This window comes from Oikopleura dioica, chromosome 1 (genome assembly GCF_907165135.1).
Source record: "Oikopleura dioica chromosome 1, OKI2018_I68_1.0, whole genome shotgun sequence".
In the NCBI taxonomy this organism is placed as follows: domain Eukaryota; kingdom Metazoa; phylum Chordata; class Appendicularia; order Copelata; family Oikopleuridae; genus Oikopleura; species Oikopleura dioica.
The window spans coordinates 2,165,068-2,191,413 of NC_137291.1; the positions used below are offsets into that span (position 1 = coordinate 2,165,068).

Genomic DNA, 26,346 nt, shown 5'->3' on the forward strand with positions numbered 1-26,346 from the left:
CCTTTCTCGAAGGACGAGGCGGAAGAGGGGATCGACTGTGGTACTGAGCCTGTACGCGCTTTAAAACACCCTGGAATCCCCTTATCTACTACGGAGGGCCATCCGTCGCTTATCTCAGCCGACGTATCATTACTGGCTGATCAATCCGAGCAAAGTGAGAATTGGGAGGAGATTCCATCATGGGCTGAATCACTTTATCATGCCTCAGAACTCCTATATTATGTAAGTCTTACCGGTCCTGTCGCTTTATAATATATATCTAGAACGGTAAAGTAGAGGCTGAAACCCAGTGCAACATACCTTTACTTCAGGTCTCCTAGTAAGAACAATACACCGTTACTAGAAATTATATACTCATAATTCGGTAGTTATCATGATTTCTCATACATTCTTTAGTATCTCCTGGGCGCTACCAACCGCGCACTGCAACACGACCCTCAGAAGCAGCGCAGTCTTTATCACTTCTGCGCTAGTCTCATCCCTAGTGTGCTTTCAATGTACGATCCTACCGATGAAGTGACTGCCCGTATATTATTACGAAACGTCAAGACACACTTGGTCAATCTCGATGAAGGCACCCCTGCGGAATGGAGACACTTGACTTCAGAAGTCCTTGATTTCATCGCCGCGTTTCTCACCCGATTTCAAGAGCGAGTGTTTTATCAGCAAGAGGTTGAGGCAACGGTCGATAGTTACAATCGCCTATACAATAGGTAGGTCTTTGCCTAGGTTTGGAGGCATCTGCCTCCGCTGCCGGAGGCAACCTCATAGTATTTTAAGTTTTAATAATATTTACATTTAACATTTAAATGACACTCATTAAGCTTGAGTCCACTGTGCAATGAGTCAGAGCAGGAGTTGTTGATGTCCAACTTCGAGAAAATCTTCACTAAAGCCCCGCTTGAGACTCACTTGAGCGAATCCCTTAGAAATTTACTCTGCTATCTCCTACAGGTAACCTTAGTTAGAACTGCGAAAGTACATAAGTTAGAACCTCTGTAATACTTGACTCTTAGCAACTCTACAGCGTTGTTTCCTCCTCCATTATAACCCAGATGACTGATAAAATGCCACCGCTGCTCCAGACTTTTGCACTTGTCAATCAATTATTGGATTGTCGAAAGAAGCCAGTGCCAACCACAATAGATTGGACCACACTCCCTTACCATCTGGAGTACCGACGACAGTATCATACTTGGAAGTTACAAGAGGAGGGCGACTCTGAAGGTGTGTGAACAATCTTATTATAACTTAACTTAATCTTCCCATGTTGGGAGTATACTACATTTCTTAAGCTACATTTTTAATTTCCGGGCTTTTGTAATATGAAAAGTATTTTAATTTCAATCTTAATTTTATTCTTTTTTCCATATACATGTATTCAGGTTTCATAGATCCTATTTTTAGCGCCCTCTTGTATTTTATCCCGAGCCACCGAGTGTAAAGTTGCCACGCTGCATTCCCTGGAAGTTTATGATCAACTCCGTCAAACCGTCAAGCAAACTCGCGCCGAGGCTCTCGAGAGGGAGAGGTTGCGCTTGCAGGAGGAAGAAAGGGCACGAGCACAAGCAGAACAGGCCGAGCGTGAAAGAATAGAACAGGCCCAGCGGGAAAGGGATCAGGAGATGAACCGTGTTATCCCAGGACCCGCTGAGTCCCAATCTCCTGCTCCGGCTCCGGGACATACTACAGAACGAATGGAATCAGACGACGACATAATAGACGTGGTCAATACTCCCGAACCCAGTCCTCAACCAGCTGGAGAAGACTCTAGGCCCTTCGCGCCCTCATCGCAAATGGATTTTGATGCAGGAAGATTTCACGAAGAGGGTACCGGAAGTAATTACTCTCAAGCCGGAGCACCCATCGAGTGTTACCTATTAATTGTTCAAGGGGACCGCTCACAAGTTGTACGTCTACCAAATCCACGTAAGTGAAAAAGCTAGCGAGCTTATCGCTCTATTGCGCTAACATTGTCGGAAATATGTTACACGACTCTTTAAGTGAAATACCCTGTAAATGATCTAGGTTAGCTTTCAGGCAAGTTTTAGTGAGTCGAAGATGGTTGGAGGCCGTTTGCGGCCTTTCCAACAATTCTTACGTTTACAGGCGCGTGGCAGTCTCACGGCCACGCAGAGCGATAAGATGAGTTAAACTCTATTTTATATCGGAAATTTTTGTATTTTTTGAAAATTCAATCGATTCTCTATCTGTAAGTATAATTTAAAGAAAAATTCGCATGAAATTCTGGTCGGAAAAGCGTAAGAAAAAGTTCAGTCGGCGAAGAAAAGGGAAAGAATAATACAATTCGCTCGCCTTTTCCCTTTTTTCCATTTTCTCAAATCTCAGCGCCGAGAATGACGTAACTTTGACCTCATTTTTCAACCCCTTAACGAATCGGAAAAATAAAAGAACAACATGTAGAAGAAAATGAAGACGATTCTCAATCTGTTTTTCCCTTTGGAAGTAGCTTTTTCGTCCCCTTTTCTCAGAATTCATCAAAAGGTGCGTGGACTTTAGACTGCCACGCGCCCGTTAACGCATTAGATCGGATGCCCAGCTAACGGGTTTACCAGTGACCAGACGTGAAAAAAAATCAATTTGATAAAAATTTTTGAAATTCATAATACTTCGGGTACGCGTCGTTTGCTACGGTTTGGGGGGTTTGCGTATATTTCTACGATGCGTATATTTCTAGGGTGCGTATATTTCTACGGTCAAAAATGAGTCATAGGGACCGTAGCAATCGACGCACAGTTTAGGGTGGGCAAAAAGCCGAGTCGGTTTTGTCGGTTATTAATAAAAGTAAAAGAATTTAAAGCTATCTAAGTCGGTCGGAACGAGTGTCAGGTCGGTTTTCCCTTACAAAAAGATGAATAAAAATCATACTTTGACAATGCTTATTGCACCAAGGCTTAAAATTATTTTCCTTCATATTGTTTTCATTTTTGTAAGCGGAAACCGACCAGACACTCGTTTCGACCGACTTAGATCGCTTTAAATTCTTGTAATTTTATTAATAACCGACAAAGCCGACCCGGCTTTTTGCCCATCCTAAACTGTGCGTCGATTGCTACGGTCCCAGTGACTCATTTTTGACCGAAGAAATATACGCACCGTAGAAATATACGCATCGTAGAAATATACGCAAACCCCCCAAACCGTAGCATACGACGCGCACCCTAATACTTCTACCAATTTTTCGTTATTCCCTTACACTTTGCTCTCTTTCCAGGAAGAATTTACGATCAGTAACTCAAGCCTCTCTCCATTAGGTAAGTTTGTTCTGTCATTGTGCCCAGTGCCCGAATATGGGTCTTAACCCTAACCTTGAAAAAGAGCGAAAGAAGCGAACCAACATTTGGAATTTTGATTTCGGATGTTCCGCTTACAAATAACTTGCAGCGAAGAATTACAGATTTCCGTGACAACCTTTCAAAAGAATTTATCCCCCATTTTCCGATTATACCAGTGGTATAAACTCTTTCGTGTTTTCTAAGCTTTGTTCAATTTAATTTTAGACGCGATTTTAATTGATTCGGCATTTTTTATAATTGTCAATTCCCTCTCTTATTGAACAATAGATGAATATGGTTCATCACGTTTTTAACAAGCATCGGTTAATTAAAGGAGTACGTTCGTTTTTTATTTAATTAACTCTGAGTGCGAAGGTGTACAAGTTTTTAGGCAAAACAACTACCTAAGTGGGACTTCAACAATTAGCGCAAAAACGAAACGTCGCCAGTTACGATGAACTCCTCAAGCAAACACCTTATCGCTAATGACAGGAAGTTTTATTTTATATTGACAGGGATGTCCATTGTGTTTTTCTTTGTTGTTCAGAGCGGATTTGGATCACCTTCTGGGCAGCGCCCGCAATTTGCTCTCCATAGCAACCTTGAAAAGTCTTTTCGACTTTTTGAGACTAATTTCTGATTACAACAAAGAGACCGATTTTCAGATTCAGAAGATATAAATAAAAAAAAGCAGACAACAAAAGTAATTAATTTTTTTTCATTTTAATAAATTTTTTTTTATTATTTTTTTATCAAAGTTCATCTCGAAAAAATCCGCTTTTGGTAATGTGTTTTTTGAAGGATCATCTTGATTTGCCATAGTTTTTCATTTTAATCCATTTCCAAACACTTGAGCATCCGTTATCAGATGCTTCTTTTACGCATTATTGACTCTGTCAAAGCAAGAAACTACTGACTAAATAATTACCTGTCAGAAGAAAGACAGAATCGAGAAAAACTTATTGCTTTCAGTTTTCCCATTCTCGCTTCGATGTCTTATTCCTGATTTTTACAGGAGATTTTTTAAGAGAAAGAGGAAAAAACTCAAAAAAGAAGGGAAGAAGAAACTAAAAAAAAGAAGGATGAGCCTGGTTTCCGCCCCACATCGGATCGGATCCCAAAGATCCGGAATTTCTAGCGCCGCCGGATCCGTCCGACTCCCCGTCATCCAACATCCTTCTGCCCGTCTCGCTGCGCCTGAAACAATCTCCATCGCTGGCCGGTCTTCCGCGCTCTCCCAATCCATCGCTCTCGATCAAGCCGATTCCGTCCTCCGAGCTCCCGCTTCGAACTTTTCCAAAGCAACTTCGAGAACAGCTGCTTCTTCTCGATTCACCAATGCAACTGGCAGTCGAGTTTCAAAGCCTGAAACAGTGGCGAGACTAGCTGTTGATGAAATTGAAGCGATTTTGAAGCAGAAATTGGCCGGCGCGGGCCATCATCAGGTTGAAAATGGGGAAATACGGGTTAACAGGTTACTTTCAGTTAAAAACTGCATGGGCAAACAACGATCTTGACGGAAAAGGACTGATAAACCGCGATGTCTTCCGCATTGTCTTATCAAAATTTCTAAATCGCGACATATCTTCCCGTCATATCGAACTACTGCTTCAGGAACCGAATTTCAAATATTTACAGAAGAGATTTTTATTCTCAGCAATTTTCTGCTGATTTTTCTGAATTCGAAAAAGAGACTTCACTGCGCGCACCTGACGCAACTGCGATTCTCGGATGTTTATTCCCACTTCAAATCGGAAAGCAAATCCACTGGGCTTCCACTTTGGCTTGACAAGGCGCCGACCAAGAATGTCCCTGGCGACGTTGTTACAGGAAATCCAGTCTTTAAATGTTTTTGCTTCATTTTGGCATTAAATTTTGAATATGACTTATGAAGACTATTGTAAGCTTCTCATGCTTGGTCGAAATTGAAGTCAAATTGGGGAACATTGAAGGATCTTCTGCCCGTTGATTTTGTCGCTGGATGGGTGGTGAAAGATGAGTTCAGGTGAGATAATAGGAAATGGATTGAAAAGCCCCCGGGGCAAGCTTACTCTCACCCAAGGTGGAAACCGAAGTCATCACTAATGACTCATCACTGATGATGACTCATCATTGATGATAACTCATCATTGATGATGACTCATCAGATCATCTATCATATTATTTATTCTAGAGAATTCTTGATCCGCCGATTCGATCTCCATTTCGACTCAAAGAAAGAATACTCCAAATTATGGAAACGAATCGATTTGAACGGATTCAACGCGGTCAAAGTAGAAGACATCACAAAGCGAATCGCGGGGCCAGTACGACCATTTTCTTCAGAAGAATCGAGAGCGAAGAGGAAGCCAAATAAGTTCAACGATATCACCGTTATTGAACGAAAATCAGCAGAAGCGGAAGATTCCCTCGCTGCGCCAAAAACAGCAGTTTCTGAAAGAAAAATGATCAAGGGCAATATCGAGCAATGGCTAAAATACAAGTTCCGCGAAGGCTTCAAAGACCTCCGGGATGCCTTCAAGCTTCATGATCGCTCGGACACGGGGAGAATCGGAAGGAAAAATTTCAGACGAGTTCTGGGAAAATATGGGCTTCATTTGAAAGATGATCATGCTCTGAATACGCTGCTCTCGAGAGTCGGGATTTTGGAGCCGGGAGATGTAAATTACAAGATGTTTTTGACGCGATTTCAGGATCGGTCGGATCAGGGAATGACCTACGAAGTCCTCAAGAGAAAGGAGAAGAAGATTCTTGAGCGGCCAGGAACTCCAGGATCGACTGTCACCCGAATCGAGTCGAAAATACTGTCGATGCTTCAATCCGACTACCTCTCTCTCGTCGCTGCTTTCCAGTAAAACCATCTTCTTGATATCAAAGATAATTTAAAATTATTAATTTTAAATCAAGCAAATTGGATCGCGAGAACAAGAATATCATCGCCAAATCTGAGTTCCAAGCCCTCCTTGAATCCCGATTCGGCCTTGAAATGGACTCAGATGAGTTCAACAGGCTTTTGAAAAATGTCCCGTTGGATAAAAAGGGGAACATAAGATACCCAGAATTTCTTTCTCAATTTGATGCTGGAAGAGATAACAGGTTTTGTTTATCATGAATCATTTAAAAAAACTTTCTAAGGTCTCTTTTTGCACCGACAGAATATACGTCTGCTTCTAGAGCTCGCCCTGTCAAGAAAAGAAAGACTGAAGGTTTGTGTTTTTCTTCAAAAATATTCTTATTTATCAGATTTGAACAACTTAATCGAAGTCGCCCTGCAAGAAAGCGTCTCCAAAGTCGAAGAATATTTTCGCGAAGTCGACCAGCTCAACCATGGATGGCTAACTGTCGAAACGCTTTACCAACTGCTCCAAAAACTCGACCTCTCCCCGCCTATTTCGAGAGACGAATGTAGAAAGCTCTGGCCGCAGTTTCGGCTGAATGCGAAGAACACGCTTGATTGGGATGAGTTTTTGAGGCATTACATGTATTCTCAAGAGTAAGGTGATTTCATCGAAAAAATGGGAAAATAAATTTAGGACCGCTGCTTTCCCAAATGCAAAAAGAGCACCGCCGAGAAAGGGAGATGATGATTTGAACAGAAGATCGAATAAATTGAACGGAGTTGTTTATTATCTCAAAACAGAAATTCGAACAGGTAGTGTAGAACTAGCTTTCGATGCAAAAAATACTTGAAATTTTTAGCCGTGGAAATGAAATTTGACGAGTTTCAAGAAAAGTTCTTGTCAATGGATCCTTATCATACGGGTTTCATAACTGCAGAAGAATTCAGCGATATTCTGAAAGAAACATGCGATGAACTGGAAGATGTCGATGCCGAAGAAATTTGCAAAGCGTACGACACAAATCATGACGATAGAGTTAATTATATCGAGTTTTTGAAGCCGTTTGCGGATAGAAGAAGGATCATTAGAGGAGATGATATTCATGTTTTGAAAAGTGTGAGTGAGGATTTTTTATGGCTAGAGAAAAAATGGTTTTTAGAGAGTAACTGCTTTCGGAGAAGAAAGTGACATTCTGAAGAAATTTATTGAACTCATTGTTGACAAGGTACACTCGATAAGAAATAATCAGCTGTTCTTTCTTGGTCGAGTCGTGTTATATCGATCTTCTGTTTTTTGCTATTTCATTTTGGGAATAGGACAGATTCGGGTCAAGAGCTCGCTTTTATGCCGAAAATTATAAATTTGGTTAATTTTTATCGATAAGGCCAGATTCTTGACCGAAATCAACCGTTCAAATCGCCGTTAGATATCAGATCGCCAGATGATAACCTAAAAAAATCACTTTAGAAAATCGCTCACGCGACAGTAAGAAGAGAATTCCGCAAGTGTGACTTGAAAAATAGCGGCAAAGTTCCGATCAGCGATATGAAAACAATCGTCAGACGCTTTGGAATTTCTTTTGGTAATAGTCACTTTACCAAGCGCTATCTTTATGATTATTTTAGACTCTGATGATATTTATAAACTAGCAACGGTGCTAGACAGAAACGTAACTGGCTACATTCAATACTCGAATATCATCACACTAGTCCAGAATAAAACGCCGAAGCCAAGTGAGTAACTCGTAAAAAATACAATCTGACGATTTGCAAGGCCCGATCTGCTGAGAAACCTGATGCTGCTGCAATATTATTGAGTATTTGTACTGTATTGTTTATTGTTTTATACGATCTGAATAAAATTTTATTTTTCATAAATTTGAATCTTCTCAATATGCATATTCTTCGATGTGCGTAGTCTTTTTGGGGGTTCAAATGAATTCGAAGAAAAGAATCGATCAACAAATCCTGATCAACAAAATCTTTGACCCGGTCCTTCATGCAGTCGATTCCAAAAATCGTTGTTGTCTTCACAACTCTCTTATTTTGAAAGCCTGGGAATAATAATAGATCAAATAAAAAAGGATGCGTTTACCAGAAGAGGAATTCATCGATGGATTATCTTTTCGACTAACTGGGTGGAAGACTGAAATTTCCGGTTGTTCACCAGATATGGGGACATCTGGTTCGTAGGACACTTGTCTTCGGCTTCGTCGTTCATCTTGTTTGACTCTTTTTCTTTCCTTTTCTCGCATTTCTTCCTCTTCTTTCTGTTGGTTCCCGATCTCATTGATCAGCTCATCAACCCAAGGATCTAAAAAGGCTTGAAGGACTGAAGAAAGACAGAATGGACCTGGGTCAGTGTCTTCCTCAGCAGGAGTTCTTCTGAAAGCAGACATGGGTTTTACCGCTTGACGATTTGCCCTTGCGGTTTTTATGACCAGGGCTAAAAATGGGTTCAACGACAAAATTCGTCAAAAGAAAATTTTCCGATTGTCAGAATGAACCCTTTCCGTTTCCCATCATCATTCGAGGCATCTTTTCTTCTTCAAAAATAGGCGCCGATTCTCGTTTTTCTAGCTGCGTTAGTGACCAATATTTTCCTTCTGTCGCGACCATCGTGCTTTCTTCAGGGTTTTTATGATGATGGATTTCTCTCGTAAATTCCGATCCTTGAAGTTTTCCGTTTTTTCGACAAAGCTTTTGCCTTAATTACGGGAAATTATTATATGTTTTTGGAGAGTATGGTTTCATCGTAAAAATAAGGACATAAAATCTGAAAAATGCGCTCAATCTTAATAAGATAAAATATTGATTTATTTTCAAAATATCAATAATTGAAAATATGACTAAATTATAGTTCATGCTTTATTAGCAAATTTGAAAATGAAAAAAATTCCTGTTACTTTCTGGTCAAATATAAATATTTGCACAGTATCGTGCAAAGAGACACCTCACGTGTATGAATTCAATTTTGAAATGGATGGTTTAAGATATGAAAGAGGAATCCAAAAAGAGCTTTTGGTTGATCCAAGAGATAGTACTTGGAAAAATACGTGTTCTGTTTGCGGGTAAGACTGATGTTTATCAAAATTAATTCGTTGGAAATTCGTTAACGCTTTTTGTAGGCTGATCTCGAAGTTTTTGTTTTTGCATTACATTCCGAAATGGACTCAATCTATCCGACCGCAAGAGGAATGTAAACGACGATTATGCGATAATTGTTTTCAAGAAGATAATAAATCTCGATGTCCTATGGAAAACTGTCTCGCCGTCATACAAAGAAGATCTAACGCACTGACAAGAATCGAGATTGATTGGAAAAGGCTCGTTTTCTCTTGCCCATTGAACCCAAAGTGCAGACAATTCCTACCGTATGACGATGTTGCTACGCATAAACATGAGTCAAAAGACAAATCAACCACGAAGAAATTGTTAGATGAATCATCATCATCATCATTATCATCATCAGATGGAAAAACAACTAAAAAAACAACAGTCAATAATAGAAAACAGGGCGATCGAATAACTAAAACTTGGATGTCACCTGAAAGCGATTTGGATAATTGCCGATCTGACCAATCTTTAGCTGACCGTATGGTAAAATTTGCGGAAGAAATCAGAAAAACTGAATCAGATTCACGAAGTCAAAGACAATCATTAGAACGACTAAGCAATGAAAAACAATCTCTCGAAAATGAGAATAACCAAATGAAAAATGAAATCAAAAGACTCGCTGATGAAAATTCCAAGCTAAAAACAAGAACATCTGAGCTGGAAGAAGAAAATCGAGCTTTGAAGGAAAAGCAAAATGAAAATTGTGATATGAATGAAATGTTTGAAAAATTCACTGTTGAGTGGATGGAACGACGAGGTATTTTATCATTCACAACCGTTCGTATAAGAAATTTAAGGCTATAACCTCTCTTTTGGCCTCTTCGGAAAACCGACTTCCCTTGGTCGATTTCAAAAATTAAAAAGGCTCATATACTCAAAATCTATCGCAGATTTCAGAAATGCGATCAAAAATTATTTTTTCTTTCGAAATTTTGAGTTTACGATCATTCAAAAAACGCCATTCGGTTTTCCGAAGAATTTTACCATTACAGAGGTAGATTTTTTTCGATCAATTAATACATTAAAGCCTTCTCTACAATCCTCACGGAGAAAATCTTCGATATCTCCTCAAATTTTCATTCTAGGGCCATGTTAGTGCTGGCACTTGAGGTTAAAAATGCGCGTGGACGCGCTGAGCGGAGTGCTATCCTCCAGGCCAGAAAGAGAGCGCTGTTGGCGAGCGTGTGAGTCAAGCGATTCATCGCGCTGTGATTGGCTGCGCGGATCTCAAGCGTCAGTCTATAAACAAAAGAGTTTTAAAAGAAGAGAGAACTATAATCATAATTTGGACAATTCTTTGAAATTTTTTCGGTAGGAATCATAGAATATGCTCTATTCAATATTATTATCGGGTTAATTCTACCTCAGAACTTCCAGTTTTCTCGGAAAACCGAATGGCGATTTTTAAATGATTCTAGAGCAAAAAATTACCAAAGAAAAGTATTTTTTGATGGCATTTTTGAATTCTTTAGGGGAAAACAAATATGTTCGCTTTTTAAATTTTTGAAATGGATCAAGGGAAGTCCGTTTTCCAGAGCGGCCAAAAGAGAGGTTATAGCCTTAACTCAGGTTTGTCTCAAACCTGCAAAATCTGCCAGGAGATGTACGATACGAACGAACATTTTCAAACTGCACTGAAATGTGGACACACTTTTGGGGAAAACTGCATTCGCACCACTCTGGAAAACACAAATCGATGCCCTGTTTGCAATCGCAAGGCAAATATCAACGAAATGAACCGTGTTTATTCATGATTTTTAAAACTGTCAAATAGGAAATAAAGACGATTTTAGGAGAAGCCTTTTACTTCTTCATCATTTTCTTGACCTCCTCGCAGATCTCCTTGAACATCTTCTTGGCCTTCTCGTTCTTCATGAGTCGTTTGAAGTCGCCTTCTTCAAGGTCGAGTTTCTCCTTGAGGAACATAAGGACGTCCTCGAGCTCGAATTCCATATCGCGCCAGGAGTGGCCTTCGAAGTCGGTTTTGTCACCGTCCCAGACTGGCCAACCGAATTCGGCTTCAGGTTCGGGCTCCTGTTTTTCTCCGTCTCGGTCGCTGTTGAGAATTTCCATGTTCACATCGGTGTCCATGACGTTGTTTTGATTGATGAAGTTCTAGATAAAAGATGAAAAAGGAAACTTATCTTTTCGGCAAACCTGGACATTGACGAGAATTTGCGGGAGCTTTTCGCCATGTTCTTCCATGAAATTGACGAACTTGATGAAAGCTCGTTCGCCATCAAAGGCAGCTCGGGCTTCATCACCAGTGGTGCCATCCCAAACTTCCCATCCAGCTTCTGGCTGTTCTTCGGGCTTTTCTAGAAAGAAAGAATAGTTCTCATTTGCGATTTTTTAAAACCTGGTCGCTCAAAATCATGATCACCATTGAGAATTTCCATGTTGACGTCGGTATCGATCACGTTGTTCTGGTTGACAAAGTTTTGGATGTTCACCAACAATGCTGGAAAATCACCGTCGTATTCTTCAAGAAGCTCGAAGAAATGCTCAAGATCCATCTTGCTGACTTCATGATCAGGAGATCGGGATTCGTGTTCGTCATCTTTGACTGGGGATCGGGACTCATGTTGGTCTTCGGGGGACTTGGGACCTTTGTGGTGGGGAGATTCAGGTCGTCGGCGGGGCTTGTCGTCGTCAAAGTCGATGTTGATGTTGGTGATGAAGTTCTAAGAAAAGATGTCGAAATGAGTGAATCGATGGTAGTAACCTGTTCGAGATCAACATCAGTTTCAATGTCATTCTTGACTGGAGCGAAGACACCGTTCTGGCCAAGCTTGGCTTCTTTCATGAGGTTCTTGATCACTGAAGAATCGATCTACTTCGGTTTTTCTTGATAAACACTTACTCATGAATTTCTTCACCATTTTCTTCATCTTCTCCTTATCGCCCATGAATTCCTCGGGAATACCCAACTCCCATTCTGGGGACATTTCAGGGGACATATCAGGTGAGGCAAGAGGGGAGTCCATCTTCGGCGAATCAGCAGATCGTGGGGAAGCAGATCGGGGAGATCCAGATCGTCGTCCAGACTTGGGGCTAGCAGATCTCTTGACGCTTGCACCAAGGGCACCGGCGACGAGAAGAGATCCCAAAAGTTTCATTTTTCAATAAAGTTTTCTTACTCTATTTGAGATTAATTCGATCTTAGCGATCATTAAATACTTTGGCGGGACAAAGCCGTTTTTCAGAATCCGGAATCGGAACAAGGAAACAAAGATGGAAAACGGAAGTGAGGTTCGCTTGTCCTTTGTGAATTGTTTTACTGACAAACTGTAAGTTAAAGTCATGAGGAGAGTAATGTCAATCGATCATGGTTACTCGAGCAAATTTACGGTAGGACATCCTTAGATCTTGATTTTTTTCAAGGTCACATCATTTCTTTTCTTTTATTAAAATGCTGAGGCTTACTAACTTGTAACTTTTATGTAGAAGATTCTAGATTTGCGAAGGAGGAGCTGATTTTATTTTGTCAGATGCGATTCTTGGGAAATAATATAAGTCGTTCAGACAACAGAACTGGAAGATGAAGAAGAAGAAGAGGAGCCGTCCTCGAGAAGATAAGAAAAGTACTCATCAGTTTGCGGATCGCCCATTAGGCCGTAGCGGACCGCATCCATCCATGAGGCAATCGCAGGGGCGTCTGTGAACATCATGTCAATTTCATCAAAGTCGATGAAAAATCCAGTCATGTTGCCAAGGTGGTTGACTTGATCAACGCCGACACTAGGATCTGTTAGATATGATTTGTGAGGAAGAACTTACTGAAGGAGTCCGGCAATTGTGTCGCGTCCTGACATAGCAACATCAATAGCATCAGCAACTCGTGGGAGGATGAATCCTCGCACCATGTCGTATCCCTGTTGGATCTCGTCTCGGAAGTAAAGGAGCATTGAGGCAACATCAGTTGGTTTGAACATGAAATACGTTTCGAGAATATTGTTGACTTCTTGAACGATGACCTAAATATCCGCTCGTAATTTCATAAATTTCTCGCTCATAAATTTCTCCGCTCATAAATTTCTCCGCTCGAAAATACCTCAACAATGCCAAAGGTAATCGTCATCTCATCTTCAAAGTTCAGGAACATATAGAGAATTCCAAAAGAAACATTGTCAACGTGACCTTTGATGGCGCCAAGCATTTCAGCATCGATTGGCATGCCAGCATCGACATCGGCGAGTTTTTCCGAAATGTAGCCAATGGTTTCGAAGAGATTTTCTACACAGAAGATGAAAAAAAAATCTTAAGAAAAAAAACGATCAAACCAGTGACCATGGCGATCGCTCCGTAGTAATCGTCAGTGTTGTTTGAGACCATGATTGCGTTGAACAGATCAGTGTCGAAGCTAAAATTCTCATAAAAAGAATCGTCTTTCTTCGATTTTACCTGAACAGTGGGGATTCCAAGATAAGAGCTGTAGCGTCCTCGTCGCTGATTTCTAGCATACTGAACCAGATTCCAAATGCTTCCTTCATCTTCATTGCAACCATATCTGGCTCCTCATTGACAGCCTCAAGGAAGCCCTCAATATCGCTGAGAATCATCTTGGATACTTCCAAGAAACCATCAATAAGAGGTCGCATTTGTTCAGGGAGGCCGACCATGTTGAGAATCTCCTCTGTCATGGGAACGAAGCCTGAGAGATCGTTCATCATCCACAGATCATCGAGAACATCCTCAATGCTGATTTTTCCCCTAAAAAAGGTTATTGAAAGGCTAATTGGAAAGTAATTACTCAAGAAGAGCAGATAATCCATTCAAAGCACCAGAGACCATTTCCCAGTCCATCGATTGCATAACCTCTTCGACAACCATAATCATCTCTTCATCCATCATCGGACCCAAGAGGCTGCGAACCATTGCCATCATCTGCTCCATATCCATCTCAGCCAGGTCTTCCAAGAATCCAGTGGGGTCTTTTACGGCATTTTCAATTTTATTCTAGAAGGCTTAAGGGGGGTCGACGAGAATTTTTTCCGGCGAGATCGTAATTTCGCTTATACTCATAGTCTGGATACGAATCTTATATTTTTGGAATCTACAGATCCCCCTGAATCTGTTGAGCCTAAAATCATTTGATAAAAATTGGATTTAGGGGGTGAAATGAACAAAATTGTAAAAAAATTGACCATTTTTAGTGCATTTTCGCGGAAATGGCCCTACTTTGACGGGATTTTTGACCGATTTTTTCTGGTCAAAATTTTTTCTAGATTTCGCCGCCTGATTTTTTCAACCCTTTTCTATCGACCAGTAAAATCAGATTTTGCCTATCTACTCAGGTTTTTCCGCATTTTTGGTCACGGAAATCCCGATTCTCGTCGACCCCCTTAACCTTGTTAAAATCAAGAATCTGAAAACCGGTCCTGTGAACAATTCTGTAACAACCGCCTCAATGCTCATTTCTCCACCAATGTCTGGCTTTTTATCGCCTTTCATGAATTCATCAACTTGCATCAACAACATTCCCGCAAGTCGTTCAAGCTCCTTCTTATCGTCCCAGCTCAAGTCCCATTCTGGATTCTTTTTCTCAAAAAGCTTGACGAATTTCTTCACAAAAACTCGAAAGTATTCCATGTCGTCTTTTTCGTCAATCTGATCGAAGAGAATTGCAATGTCTCCATGGTTGACATTTCCGAATCCGAAGTAGCCCATTTCTTCCTCCATGAATTTCTTGATCAATCCCTCGAATTTCTTCTGCTCGCCGCACTGTCCGATCAAATCGAGACAGTCTCGCTCCGGATCGGAAAGGCAGTTTTGAAGGTCAAAGCAAGGCACTTTGACTCCCATTTCATAGGCAGCCATCTGCATGCTGAAATCCCACAGTCCTTTGTGCATGGCCTGGAGGGCGAAGACCTGCTCGTACATTTCTTTACCGACTCTCATCGGAACATCGAGCTGGTTCATCATCGCGATGTTGTCCAAAGTCGATTGGATGTCCGAATCCCAAAGAGAGACTTCATTCTGCGGGAAAGGGTAGTCCCTTTCTTCGAGATCAACAACTTTTCCCTTGACCCATTTTTGCACTTTATGGCATTCGTCAGAGTGGCCGTCTTGCTTGTTGATTTCAACGTCTCGGCCGACGATTCGCTCAAAGTTTTTCCGCTGCTTTTTGAATTTCTTCGCGTCTTTGCCATTGAAATTGAGCTCGTCGGTTATCTTGTACGGGAGGACGCCTTTGAAGGGAGTCAAGACGTAGAATTCGTTGCAGTCATTGAGGCCGAATCTTGCGCCGACGAGCTCGTCATCGTAGAAGAGACCACGAACATCTGGGCCTTCTTCGCAGGCATGAAGAAGGAGAGACTCCCTGAAATATGTTTTGGGCTGAAATTCTTGATTGAAACTTACTCAGGTCGGAAATCCTTGTTGAACATGACGCTCATGGACGATCTTGGGTTTCCTGCTCCTCTTGCAGAAAGCCATTTCTCAGCAAGTTTGATGTCATTTGAAACTTCAGGGAAGCTTTTGACATGATTGATACCAGAAAACTCGCCGGAATGCTTGAAACAGAAGGTGTTTTTCTTGTCGTATTTTCCGTCTTTGAAGGTTCAAGCAACTCAAATCTAGAAAGTTCAAAAGTTGAGTAAGCTTATTTAATTGAAGCTTTGAATTATAGCTTTTTAAAAGTTGTGTGGTTAAATATGACCCTGATCCTTTTGATCTTGATGAGAAGAAATAAACGTCTTTTATGAGCGTGAGAGGTTATTTAGGTTGGCAATATTTTCGAAATCAATTTAATGATCGAATGAGGTCTTAAAATCATGAGCGAAAAATTTTGTTTATCAAGAGATTTAGAATATTTGATTATTTTGAGGAAAATAACAAGGCATTCACGGACAAGAATAAGGAGATCGAATTTGAATTATCGTAAAAAAAATTTTTATTAAAAATATCTATAAGGTCTTCAATAAATTTATTACTGAGTATGAACCCTTCCTTCCGGGAATTCGAATTCCGACGGCATCACAATGCTTCCTGCCGAAAGGCCAAGGAAACCCGCGAGAAGCTTCATCTTTTCTCTCACTCTTTGAGTTATGAACTCTGCGATCGCAACAGACGCGTATTTATAGGGATAAGGTTTTACGACGATGAGACCGAATTGACGGCGGACAAAGCGGCCTGGTCAAGGTCGATTTATGACTTGCGAGCTAACGAGCGGAAAATGATGGGATTTTGTCATGAATGATGTTCCCATTATTGTGTAGACAGCTTGACCCAATTTTGAGCTTAGCGTTTACTTTTGGAATTTTTTTATTTGGCAGTTTTAATTTAATTAAGTTTTTCTTGTGGCTCTGCTTTCGGTGATATTCCGCATTCTATCGCCGATTGCTTCAAATTCAGGTAAGCAATAGAAAAGTCATTGAGATTCTACCTGTAGAATATTCGCGTTATCAATGCTTATGTATCCATAATCATTATTTTGTTGCATGAAAAATGATTCAGTCGCTGAGGAAGGCTCAATTTGTCGGACAGATGTTTCAGCTTGTCTTAGTTTGAGACTTGGCAGGACGCTTTCTTGCTTTTTGAACTAGAATTTGCTCCTAAGAAAATGAAAAGAAAGCTATTGTTACCATTTGAGGACGTTTTCTCTTCGGTTCGAGAATTTCTGTTGTTTCTTGATAGTCGAATGAATCAAAAATTCTCGGTTTTTCTTCTTGTTGGATAAAATTTCTTGGTTTAGCCTTGCTCTGAAGAGATTTTTAAAAGAAAAAAAATGTCTTCAAACTCACGATTTTCGATTTGAAAGCTTCTTCTTTCCGCCTATTTGCAAACCAGTTATAGACCCTTACTTCCGTCACTAAATTCGTCCCAAGACCGGCTGCATTTTCCGGACTCACGCCTCTTTTCAAGCATTCTACGCGATTACACTCTGAGACCAAAAGCTCTCTTTCCTCTTTCGACGGATTTTTCTGCCGCTTGAAAGCATCTTGGAGAACTCGTTGACTCGCCGGACCCCATCTGAATCGATTTCGCCTTGCTTTCTCCCCCGCTCGAGGCGTTGTTCGGACAAAATCAGGCTCTAGAATATAATTCGTACCGAAAATTTTCTTCCTTGATTTTCAACCTTGGACAATTTCCCCTTCGTAGCTCACGCTTCTTTTCCCCATGGCAGAGTTTTGAAAATTGATCTCAACCGCCCTCTTCTTTTTCACATACCAGTGATAAAGCAAGCTTCTTTTCTGAAGCTTCATCGGGGTCCCCTTGTTCAAATGCTGCGATAGGTGACTTTGATTGAGTCCGGTTGCGTCCACGACTTCTCGTTGCGGAATATTGTGCGTAACCATGTATTCTTTGATCATTTTTGCGGAGATCCAGGAGTCTTCTCTAGAATTTCAATTAAAAAATCGAGCTCGAATAGTCCCTACTTTAGCATATTGTTGACTTCGAAACTATCCACATTTTCCTCTTGCAAATCCCTGATCGTCAAGTCTTCCTTGATTGCCTCTGCCTCTGAGTCAACCTCTGAGACGCCTTGGAATTGTCGGTAATTGAAGCCCGAAGATGCGACGTTTGTGTGCTGCAGAGTTATCCAAGATTCTTCCACGTGATGGCTAGGGTGGGCAACAACTGTTTCGGAGTCCATGAACTCGCCTGCGGGCATGTCTTTGATGAGGATCATACAATTGATGATTGGTGGGAAAGTGACTGAAATTCACTTTTATCATATTAAAAATCCGATTCCTGAAGACTGCGAAATCTGAATAAACGAATCTGGCGAATCTTCATACTCCGCCGCACCCATAATCCTAACTTCGGAAAGAATTTCCGAGTTGACATAATTCATCTCATCAGCTCGATACTCGGCAGGGAGCTTTTCATTCTCGACCATTTCATATTGAATTGTGGAAGAATTCTCTCTGCTCTTCTGGCCCTTGAGAGAAAATTAATATCAAAGCCTGACATAATGATTAACTCCTGGGAAATTTTCAACTCACCTCGGTCTGCGTCCCGCGCTCGCATTTTGCTCCATTTTGCAATTGCTCTTGCAAGGCTTTAAAGACCTGGATCTTTTGAGAGGTTTTTGATCATGAGAGAAAAAAAAAAGAAAAAAAATTTTGTCCAATTCTTACCAAAAACTGAGGGGGATCTCCTTATTATCCGCCCTTAACATTACCAATACCTTATTGGCAATAAGTAATTTGTTAAAATCTCATTCAAATTTGTAATTCATAAATTAACAATAAAAACTCAAATTTTCAGTCACTTAAATATCAACAAATTTCTTAAGGGTATACAGGTGGAAAAAGCGATCCTCGCCTTTTTTCGCCAATCTCTCAAAAGGGGGTTAATTTTCTTTTGCATTCCAATTTATGAACCCTAACCCTAACCCGAACCTTAACCATAACCCTAATGAACCTTAACCCTAACGGTTAGGCCCTTACCCTTATTCTTGCTATTGAACGATATCAAAGACCTTTTCCTCAAGTCCAAATTTCCGAATTCTTTCAAGAACATCCACCAAATTATGATTAACATCTTCAATCGGAACTGGCTGCCTCCTTCTCAGAGGATCGCTCGTCCCATTCCAGTTCATTGTTTTTTTTGTTTCTCAGGGGTTAAAGATTTAACACGAAAAAATACTGGTTAAAGTTTAAACTCTCTCTCTGTCTCTCTTTCTTGCTGCCCGTGCTTCCGAAAATATTACTCGCGGAACGCGCATTTTCAGCAAGCAAAGTGTTTGCTCTGCAACGGGCATGTGCAAACTTACGCGGCGCAGAAATGGAAAAATGTTTTATTTTTATGGTGCTCTGTTTTTGAGATTTTGAGCAAATTCGAAGAAGTACTTTGACTTCAAAAATGATTCAATAGCAATCTGTAGGCTATCGTCGACATTACCCTGTGGCAGAAAAAAATGTCCTTTTTATTTTTTTCTGTATTATCGAGTAAAATAATAAAAACATAAAATGATAAAAATATTTCTTGATTTATTATTTTTATTTGTGCATCTTGAATCATGAACTCTCATCGATGCAAAAGTCAATTTCAACAGCAAAAAGAACAGGGATATAGTTCGAGGAATCATGAGAAGCAATGATATTCGTCTCAATAAATTGATTATCTTCAAAAATAATTCTTTCCACTGGATAATTGCCGACATTTTCAGCAGGTCTTCAGAGGGGAACGCTGATAATGTCAGGTTTTTAGCGATGAAAATTTATTATCAAGAATTTCGCTGAAAGTTCGTACCCTTCCTTCCAGACGCAATAAAAATTTCAGACTCAATTCGAATCGCAGAAGCAAGATAATAGTTCTTTATATTTTTTTATAGATTATAATCTGTTTAATGCTTACCATTTTCATTAGCCCGATAATATCCCACGAGCCATTTTTGAGCATCCAAATATTCTTAGAAAATGAGTCCTGAGTCATATCATATCCTCCAGCAAGAATCAAAGAACCATCGTCCAAACCTGTCAATGTATGGGCATAGATATTTCTATAGATCGGTAATATAGATAAAAATGGCAAAATTACCTAGTATGATCTGGCATCGAAAACCAGCCTGTTGGATTGTAAACTTCAACCTTTTTCGTTCCAGAAGAATAGTAACTGCCTACAGTGATTGGATTTCCTTGATAAATTCCGAGTTTTCCATAAGTATGTGTATACTGAGTTGAGTGGGTCGGAGTCGCGCTTGTCAAGTCAAATATCTCACAACTCTCGATCGGACTGTAACCCGGAAAACAAATCAGAGCTTGAAAAATATATTTTCTTTTCCAAACTTATTTCGAACCTATAGCTCCATCATCAAATGCAACCGCGGCGGAATCGTGGTAGTATCGAAAATTCAGCCGAATCGAGAGCTCGACAAAATTACAGCCATCAAGTTTACCGATCTAAAACTGTGAATCAATTAATCAACAAAATGTTGCTGACCATCTGATTATCATATGCTCCACCAAAAAGATAGAGTTCATTCTGAACAACCGCGAAAAGGGCGCGGTCAGTGAAGTCATCATCAGGAGCATTTATCGTTGGAATCGATGACTCAAGCCCATCTCCAGAAACGATGTAAGACTCGCGCAAGTTGTTTAGCAGAACAAGAAGGTTTCCATTGCTCTAGAAAAAGATAACGGCTTGTCCTTTGACGAACGAACCGGAGGATGGGTAGTAGTTGGTTCTTCAGTTGTTGTTGTGAAGTCCACGACACATGGGCAGTCCCTCAAGTTTTCAATGTATATTTCGCTGCATTTTTCGAAGCAAGGCACATCCGGTGTGCATTCTCGAGTGCAAATCGCCTTCGAAATTCATCTTTGAAAGAAGAAAAGATAGAAAAACCTGGGCTTCCAGCGCAGCTTCAAGGCATACGGTGTACTCTTCGTTACTTTGAACATCATCACATTCGTCAACGCAAATGGGATTCTCGCAATTTTCGCAACCAGACGGGCAATTTGACCCGCATGGGCAAAAAGAAGTACACGCTAGAAATCAGGTGACGAAAGGCATGAGTTTACTTGAATAGTCATTGATACACTCGCTCTCGCAAAGAGCAGAATCGCATTCTCCCAAACACTGCAAGTACTCGAACCGGCAGATGGCGGAACATTCATTGTACAAATCCTCATCCCTTGAAAGACTTTCGCGTTTTATTCATGAAAAGATTCTTACGGGCAACGTTCTTCCATTGATTCGATTTTCTCATTTGTGGTCAGATTCACGAAGAGCTTTGGATCGGACTTTATTCTTTCGGGAATGGTGTCTTCATATGATTTCTCTAGAAAAACGGCACTTGACGCGATCGGCAAGAAAATTAGAAGACACATGATCTCCCGAAAAAAACTTGAGCCAGAGTCAAATGGGCGGCAGAACTTGGAACAAATAGAAAAACTTGTCTCTCAATGACATTTGCATAGAATTTTCTTCATTTTGCAAATGTTTTTTTTTCGACAATTTTATAAAAAAATTTATTGGTTAACAGCAACAAATAGACAAGATTAGTGTTCTAGTTAATTTTTTTTGATTATTTCTTTTTGTGGGGATTCGCCGTCGAATTTTAAATTGCCGTGAACATAGCTTATGTCGTTTGATGGATCGTAGCCGTCGATGACATCGATATGAAAGCCATAACGTTGAACACTGTAGTCGGTTGTAAATGAAACAATCACATTTGACGAAGAAAAGGAAAATCGAGTTCCCTAAAAATAAATTAATGATTTCGACTAATTTCTAGCTCTCGTTACATTGAATATTTGTCCGGTAAAAGGATAATCTCCAGAATTGTCGCTGAATGTCAGGGAGTCACAGCAACTTTCGAGATAGAACCCATTTACTTCGAAGGTGATTCCGTCGAAAGAAGTGGTAAATTTGTTGGTGCAACTCGCATCATTTGGGTACATATTTGGGTAGTTTGGTGATCTGAATTTCATGATACAAATCAAGGTTATTGATATCATTTATTCGCTCTCAGCTAACCGAAAAAGCTTACTAATCTCAGAAAGTTCCTTAAATTGGATTTTTTTCTGCCGCTGATTTTCGGCATTTTGAGCCAAAAAATCCCTTATCTTGGTGTCCCTTATTTTGGACTCCGACTGTAAATGATTGACGATCTTTGAAATGATGAAAAATTATTTGTGGTCAAAGTACTTACTGAAAACTTCCAGAACTCGTAACTGAATACTCGTTATTTCCATCGCAAATTCCAACAGTATTGTAATCGATCGACCCTTGGTTGGAAAAATGTGTTGTGGTGTATCCACCGTAGCCAGAACCATAATAGTCAGGTCCACCGTAGCCAGAGCCATAATAGTCAGGTCCGCCGTAGCCTGAGCCATAATAGTCTGGTCCGCCGTAGTCACATGGGGGACCGTTTGGGCCGCCGCATGACCCAGAGGAACTGGAAAAAATATTTGAATTGGAATAATAATTCAGTAGCTTACGGGCCATTAATAGCGACTGAAATGATTGCGACGATGATCAGAATTCCAAAAGAGATCACAGGGCAGCAAATTACCCCAAGGATGAAATTGCGAGCGGAATTGTCCGGCTTTCTTTGTTGTGGCATGATTACTGGAGGCTGTGGTGAAGGATTTCCTGATATATTGATATTTTTTAACCGAAGCTTTTCAACTTACGTAATGATTGCTGAGAAAGAGCCGGTCGAATTGGTTGGGGAGCGGCCAGAGTTTGAGGAGCATTTTGTTGAATGTTCAAGATGACCGGTTGAGGACTTGGCGCTGGAGACGGCGTGGGTGGCGGAGCGAAAGCAGAAGCAGGTGCTGGTTGCTGAGCATAAGTTGGAGCTGGTTGTGGAGCTCCATAGCCGGGCGCACCAGTATAGGTTGCAGTCGGATAAGGCTGCTGCTGCTGACCCTGTTGTGGTACGGTATTAGGATACATAAAGAACTGAATCTGCATCAAGGAATTTTTCAACAATATTTTCAATTCTAGAATTCTATTGCAAATTATAGCCTTCAACTTGCAAGCTGCAATCGTACAGTTTGCATTGTTAATTCAAAAATCGTTGGTCAATACATGAATCACGGAAATTCTCAATCAGACAATATCCCCTCTCAAATTTTTTCGTCTTATACCTTTCTACAGACCTTTTCATTGTTAATTTATTCACTAGAATATATTTGAAAATGCCCTTTTTGGTCGGAAAATAAGCACTGATATTGATTAATTTCGCTTTTTTGAACGTCAATGAAATGAATGTGAATAAAATAATGATTAATATGAAGGATGATGACGACAATTTTTGTAAAAAAATCGATTTAAGTTCATAAAAACGACAATTTTTATGGTTGAAAGCGTTTGAGAACGTACTTTTCCATTTTCAGAAAATCGAAAAACTTGTGATAATGTCCAAGATCACGTGCGGACCCGTTGTCGAGATTCAGGGAGATGAAATGACCAGAATCATTTGGGACCTGATCAAGGAGAAGCTCATAATGCCCTACATCGATTTCGGAGAGAATCTTCACTTTTACGATCTTTCCATCCAGAAAAGAGATGAAACTGATGACCAGATCACTGTCGACTGTGCTGAAGCCATCAAAAAATACGGAGTGGGAATCAAATGCGCCACAATTACTCCTGATGAAACGAGAGTCGAGGAGTTCGGTCTCAAGGTAATATTTCATTATTGATATTCAAACAAAAAAACTATTCAGAAAATGTGGGGATCTCCTAATGGCACTATCCGAAACATCCTCGGCGGCACCGTCTTCCGTGAGCCTATTCTCTGCTCGAACGTCCCCCGACTCGTTACTAACTGGAATCACTCCATCGTCGTCGGTCGCCACGCTCATGCCGACCAGTACAAAGCCACCGATCTCGTTATTCCCAAGGCCGGAACTCTTACAATGACCTTCCAGCCAGACGATGGATCTGCCCCTATTCAACAGGTAAATTCACCATTTCAGGGACCAACTAAAACGATACCCTCTTTTAGACCATTTACAAGTACGAAGATGGTGGAGTTGCCATGGGCATGTACAACACTGACAAATCCATTCGGGATTTCGCGCGAAGTTGCATGATTTTCGCGTCTGGTCGGGGCTGGCCCCTGTATCTTTCAACCAAGAACACGATCCTCAAGACATATGATGGCAGATTCAAGGTTTTGTCGTTTTTCTATTGTTCGTTTAATAAACATCCCCCAGGACATTTTCGCCGAAGTCTACGACGCCGAGTTCAAGTCGACTTTCGAGGAAAAAGGAATTTGGTACGAGCACCGACTTATCGACGATATGGTCGCTTATGCTCTCGAATCCAGCGGTAAATTCGTCTGGGCTTGCAAAAACTACGACGGTGATGTGCAATCCGACTCTGTCGCACAAGGTACAACACTCTTGCAAGCAGTTTCCCGTCAACTTTTCAGGTTATGGCTCCTTGGGTTTGATGACTTCCATGCTCGTCTGTCCCGACGGAAAGACTGTCGAATCCGAAGCTGCTCATGGAACTGTTACTCGACATTACAGAGCTCACCAGGCTGGAAAAGAAACCTCCACCAACCCAATCGGTAAGATTGGTCTTTTCTTTTATATTTCTATGATTCTAGCTTCGATTTTTGCCTGGACTCGAGGGCTCGAACACCGCGCAAAACTCGACAAGAACGAAGCCCTTGCCAAGTATTGCGCTACTCTTGAAAAGGTCTGCGTCACGACCATCGAGAGCGGCTTCATGACCAAGGATCTCGCCATTTGCACCAAGAACGGCGACGCGTCCAAAGTCAACAGGGCCGACTATCTCAACACTTTCGAATTCTTGGACAAGCTTGCCGAGAATCTCAAAGCTGCCATGATCTAAAAACAAAGAAAATCAATCACGAGACTGGTGCTGACTGATTCAACTTTATAAACAATTATCTTTAGGACAAGAACTTAAAAAAACGACTTCTGCAATCAACTTTTTATTATTTCTGTTAAAATTCGTCTTACGTAAACCCAATTTTATTCGCATTCACAAATCCATTCTTTCCTTCTCTATTCTAATTTAAAAAATAGCGACGGACCAGAATTCCAAAAGAGATCACGGGGCAGCTAATAACCCCGACTCGGGTTGCGAGCGGAGGTATGGCATCATTATAAAGAAGGCTTCATTATAAAGAAGGCGTCATTATAAAAAAAAGCATCATTATAAACGGCTTTATAATGAAGCCTTCTTTATAATGAAGCCTTTTTTATAATGATGCTAGTTTATTTATAATGATGCAAAAAATATTGTGAGCATAAAAGGTAAAAATTATAGAGTCTATTTAGTAAACTCTTCTTCGACCTTTGATTTATTGACTGAAATTTTTTGACTAAAACTCAGAGGTTTTTAAAGATAATGACTGTAGCTGTGTATTAATGTAATATAACGCTTTCTTTTTCTTGAATCCCTTAGATTTTCGGACTTCGAGGGCACCTGTATGCCCAAAGTATACGTGATGACCAGGAACGGTCAGACTCATCACCAAAAATTTTTGGTAATGCGTTACCAAAATACTCAAAAAAAATTTTTCTTTTTTAAAAACTTGATTTTTTCAAAATATGTCTCAGGGATAAATTATGATATGATTATTATGAAATTATGAAATTATGATTATCCCGGATAAAGTCCAGCGGTGTAGATAAAATGAATATCGTAAAAATAAAAGAATTATCTTTGCGGCTCTTCATTTCATTCTACATGGGGTAGGCTTCATTTCCCCAAGAGCAGGCATATAAATTCGCTTGGCGATTTTCGCCAAAAGCGAAAGCGAATCGAAAATTTCGCCTTCGCCCCCCGAAAATCACACTTCTGATGTTCGCTTTGCTTTCGCTTTTTGTCCCCGATTTTCGCGAAAATTCCCCGTCGCTTAGGCCTCGCTTTCGCCAAATTTTCGGTTCTGGCGAATCTTTGCCAAAATTAAAAAAAAGTACCAAATCTCCTCAAAAAGTCAAATTTTGGTGAACCCAAAGAGTGCCTATGCGCTTCGTGCCTGCCTTGAAGGAAACTTTGGGAGTGATTCAGTAATAATTTCACGGAAAAAAATTCTGGTCAAAAACCTTTGATTTGGAAAATCAAAAATTGCTATTCGAATACCAGAAAATTTTTGTTATACGAATCGAGCGTCCCCGCAAAAAGCGGTCTGCAGCGGACCGTCTGCTCAGCTTAGCTCAGCTCAATTACCTAAAGAAAATGGATAGCCCAGCTGATCTCAACTAATTTACCTTAAAGGAAAATTGAAAAAGATCAGCTCAGCTCAGCTCTGCTCAATGAGTCATTGACAATGACTTCTGAAAAAGGCCCGCTCAGCTCAGCAGAAATTTAGCAAAATTTGCAACTCTGATTGTAAGACTATTTTCCGATGCTAGAGTTGAATCTCGCATCAAAAAGTAATGACTTCATTTCTCCTGTTTATTATGTCGAATCGACAATTTTTAATTAAAATAAAAGGGCTTTTTTCAGCAAAAATTTTCCCAAAAAAAAATTTTGTCCGCGATCTAAGAATTTTTTTTTTCTTATTTACCCTCTCGTTTTGATGTTTTTACCCTCACAATATTTTAATATCATCATTATAAATAAACTAGCATCATTATAAAAAAGGCTTCATTATAAAGAAGGCTTCATTATAAAGCCGTTTATAATGATGCTTTTTTTATAATGAAG

At 40.4% G+C, this 26,346-nt stretch overlaps 10 protein-coding genes across 10 annotated transcripts; 3 read left to right on the plus strand and 7 right to left on the minus strand.

Annotated features, from left to right (window-relative positions):
* Window positions 1-4,339: 4,339 nt before the first annotated feature.
* Window positions 4,340-4,967, plus strand: LOC145711464 (uncharacterized). Its single transcript, XM_081789156.1, has 2 exons — window positions 4,340-4,741; window positions 4,782-4,967. The coding sequence occupies exons 1-2, from the start codon at window positions 4,379-4,381 to the stop codon at window positions 4,965-4,967; spliced, it is 549 nt and encodes a 182-aa protein (XP_081645282.1). The 5' UTR covers window positions 4,340-4,378.
* A 175-nt stretch (window positions 4,968-5,142) lies between these two features.
* LOC145711465 (EF-hand calcium-binding domain-containing protein 6-like) lies at window positions 5,143-8,009 on the plus strand. Its single transcript, XM_081789157.1, has 12 exons — window positions 5,143-5,161; window positions 5,202-5,301; window positions 5,470-6,147; window positions 6,204-6,392; window positions 6,432-6,502; window positions 6,540-6,789; window positions 6,830-6,948; window positions 6,996-7,252; window positions 7,296-7,361; window positions 7,604-7,718; window positions 7,762-7,869; window positions 7,910-8,009. The coding sequence occupies exons 1-12, from the start codon at window positions 5,143-5,145 to the stop codon at window positions 7,921-7,923; spliced, it is 1,986 nt and encodes a 661-aa protein (XP_081645283.1). The 3' UTR covers window positions 7,924-8,009.
* Window positions 8,010-10,977: 2,968 nt separating this feature from the next.
* Window positions 10,978-12,400, minus strand: LOC145709835 (uncharacterized). Its single transcript, XM_081787541.1, has 5 exons — window positions 12,116-12,400; window positions 11,978-12,072; window positions 11,612-11,936; window positions 11,410-11,570; window positions 10,978-11,367 (listed from the first exon to the last, which is right to left on the minus strand). The coding sequence occupies exons 1-5, from the start codon at window positions 12,369-12,371 to the stop codon at window positions 11,056-11,058; spliced, it is 1,149 nt and encodes a 382-aa protein (XP_081643667.1). The 5' UTR covers window positions 12,372-12,400; the 3' UTR covers window positions 10,978-11,055.
* Window positions 12,401-12,724: 324 nt separating this feature from the next.
* Window positions 12,725-14,182, minus strand: LOC145706289 (uncharacterized). Its single transcript, XM_081783744.1, has 6 exons — window positions 14,006-14,182; window positions 13,657-13,965; window positions 13,536-13,615; window positions 13,307-13,488; window positions 13,033-13,229; window positions 12,725-12,993 (listed from the first exon to the last, which is right to left on the minus strand). The coding sequence occupies exons 1-6, from the start codon at window positions 14,152-14,154 to the stop codon at window positions 12,774-12,776; spliced, it is 1,137 nt and encodes a 378-aa protein (XP_081639870.1). The 5' UTR covers window positions 14,155-14,182; the 3' UTR covers window positions 12,725-12,773.
* A 126-nt stretch (window positions 14,183-14,308) lies between these two features.
* On the minus strand, window positions 14,309-15,802 carry LOC145711466 (uncharacterized). The gene is made up of 3 exons (XM_081789158.1): window positions 15,612-15,802; window positions 14,629-15,570; window positions 14,309-14,335 (listed from the first exon to the last, which is right to left on the minus strand). The coding sequence occupies exons 2-3, from the start codon at window positions 15,175-15,177 to the stop codon at window positions 14,309-14,311; spliced, it is 576 nt and encodes a 191-aa protein (XP_081645284.1). The 5' UTR covers window positions 15,178-15,570; window positions 15,612-15,802.
* Window positions 15,803-16,518: 716 nt separating this feature from the next.
* On the minus strand, window positions 16,519-17,867 carry LOC145707637 (hepatocyte nuclear factor 1-beta-like). Its single transcript, XM_081785199.1, has 6 exons — window positions 17,634-17,867; window positions 17,333-17,592; window positions 16,998-17,287; window positions 16,839-16,955; window positions 16,640-16,795; window positions 16,519-16,596 (listed from the first exon to the last, which is right to left on the minus strand). The coding sequence occupies exons 1-6, from the start codon at window positions 17,849-17,851 to the stop codon at window positions 16,537-16,539; spliced, it is 1,101 nt and encodes a 366-aa protein (XP_081641325.1). The 5' UTR covers window positions 17,852-17,867; the 3' UTR covers window positions 16,519-16,536.
* A 62-nt stretch (window positions 17,868-17,929) lies between these two features.
* LOC145711469 (uncharacterized) lies at window positions 17,930-18,892 on the minus strand. The gene is made up of 3 exons (XM_081789159.1): window positions 18,683-18,892; window positions 18,204-18,269; window positions 17,930-18,139 (listed from the first exon to the last, which is right to left on the minus strand). The coding sequence occupies exons 1-3, from the start codon at window positions 18,800-18,802 to the stop codon at window positions 17,930-17,932; spliced, it is 396 nt and encodes a 131-aa protein (XP_081645285.1). The 5' UTR covers window positions 18,803-18,892.
* A 537-nt stretch (window positions 18,893-19,429) lies between these two features.
* Window positions 19,430-21,032, minus strand: LOC145711470 (uncharacterized). The gene is made up of 9 exons (XM_081789160.1): window positions 20,878-21,032; window positions 20,724-20,836; window positions 20,548-20,690; window positions 20,367-20,507; window positions 20,146-20,328; window positions 20,003-20,105; window positions 19,744-19,963; window positions 19,561-19,705; window positions 19,430-19,519 (listed from the first exon to the last, which is right to left on the minus strand). Exons 1-9 carry the CDS (start codon window positions 21,030-21,032, stop codon window positions 19,430-19,432), a joined length of 1,293 nt encoding a protein of 430 aa, XP_081645286.1.
* A 167-nt stretch (window positions 21,033-21,199) lies between these two features.
* On the minus strand, window positions 21,200-22,623 carry LOC145711471 (uncharacterized). The gene is made up of 5 exons (XM_081789161.1): window positions 22,341-22,623; window positions 22,146-22,299; window positions 21,857-22,102; window positions 21,450-21,624; window positions 21,200-21,404 (listed from the first exon to the last, which is right to left on the minus strand). The coding sequence occupies exons 1-5, from the start codon at window positions 22,621-22,623 to the stop codon at window positions 21,216-21,218; spliced, it is 1,047 nt and encodes a 348-aa protein (XP_081645287.1). The 3' UTR covers window positions 21,200-21,215.
* Window positions 22,624-23,061: 438 nt separating this feature from the next.
* Window positions 23,062-24,657, plus strand: LOC145695536 (isocitrate dehydrogenase [NADP] cytoplasmic-like). The gene is made up of 6 exons (XM_081772523.1): window positions 23,062-23,339; window positions 23,382-23,615; window positions 23,663-23,830; window positions 23,874-24,051; window positions 24,092-24,232; window positions 24,272-24,657. The coding sequence occupies exons 1-6, from the start codon at window positions 23,070-23,072 to the stop codon at window positions 24,517-24,519; spliced, it is 1,239 nt and encodes a 412-aa protein (XP_081628649.1). The 5' UTR covers window positions 23,062-23,069; the 3' UTR covers window positions 24,520-24,657.
* Window positions 24,658-26,346: the final 1,689 nt, after the last annotated feature.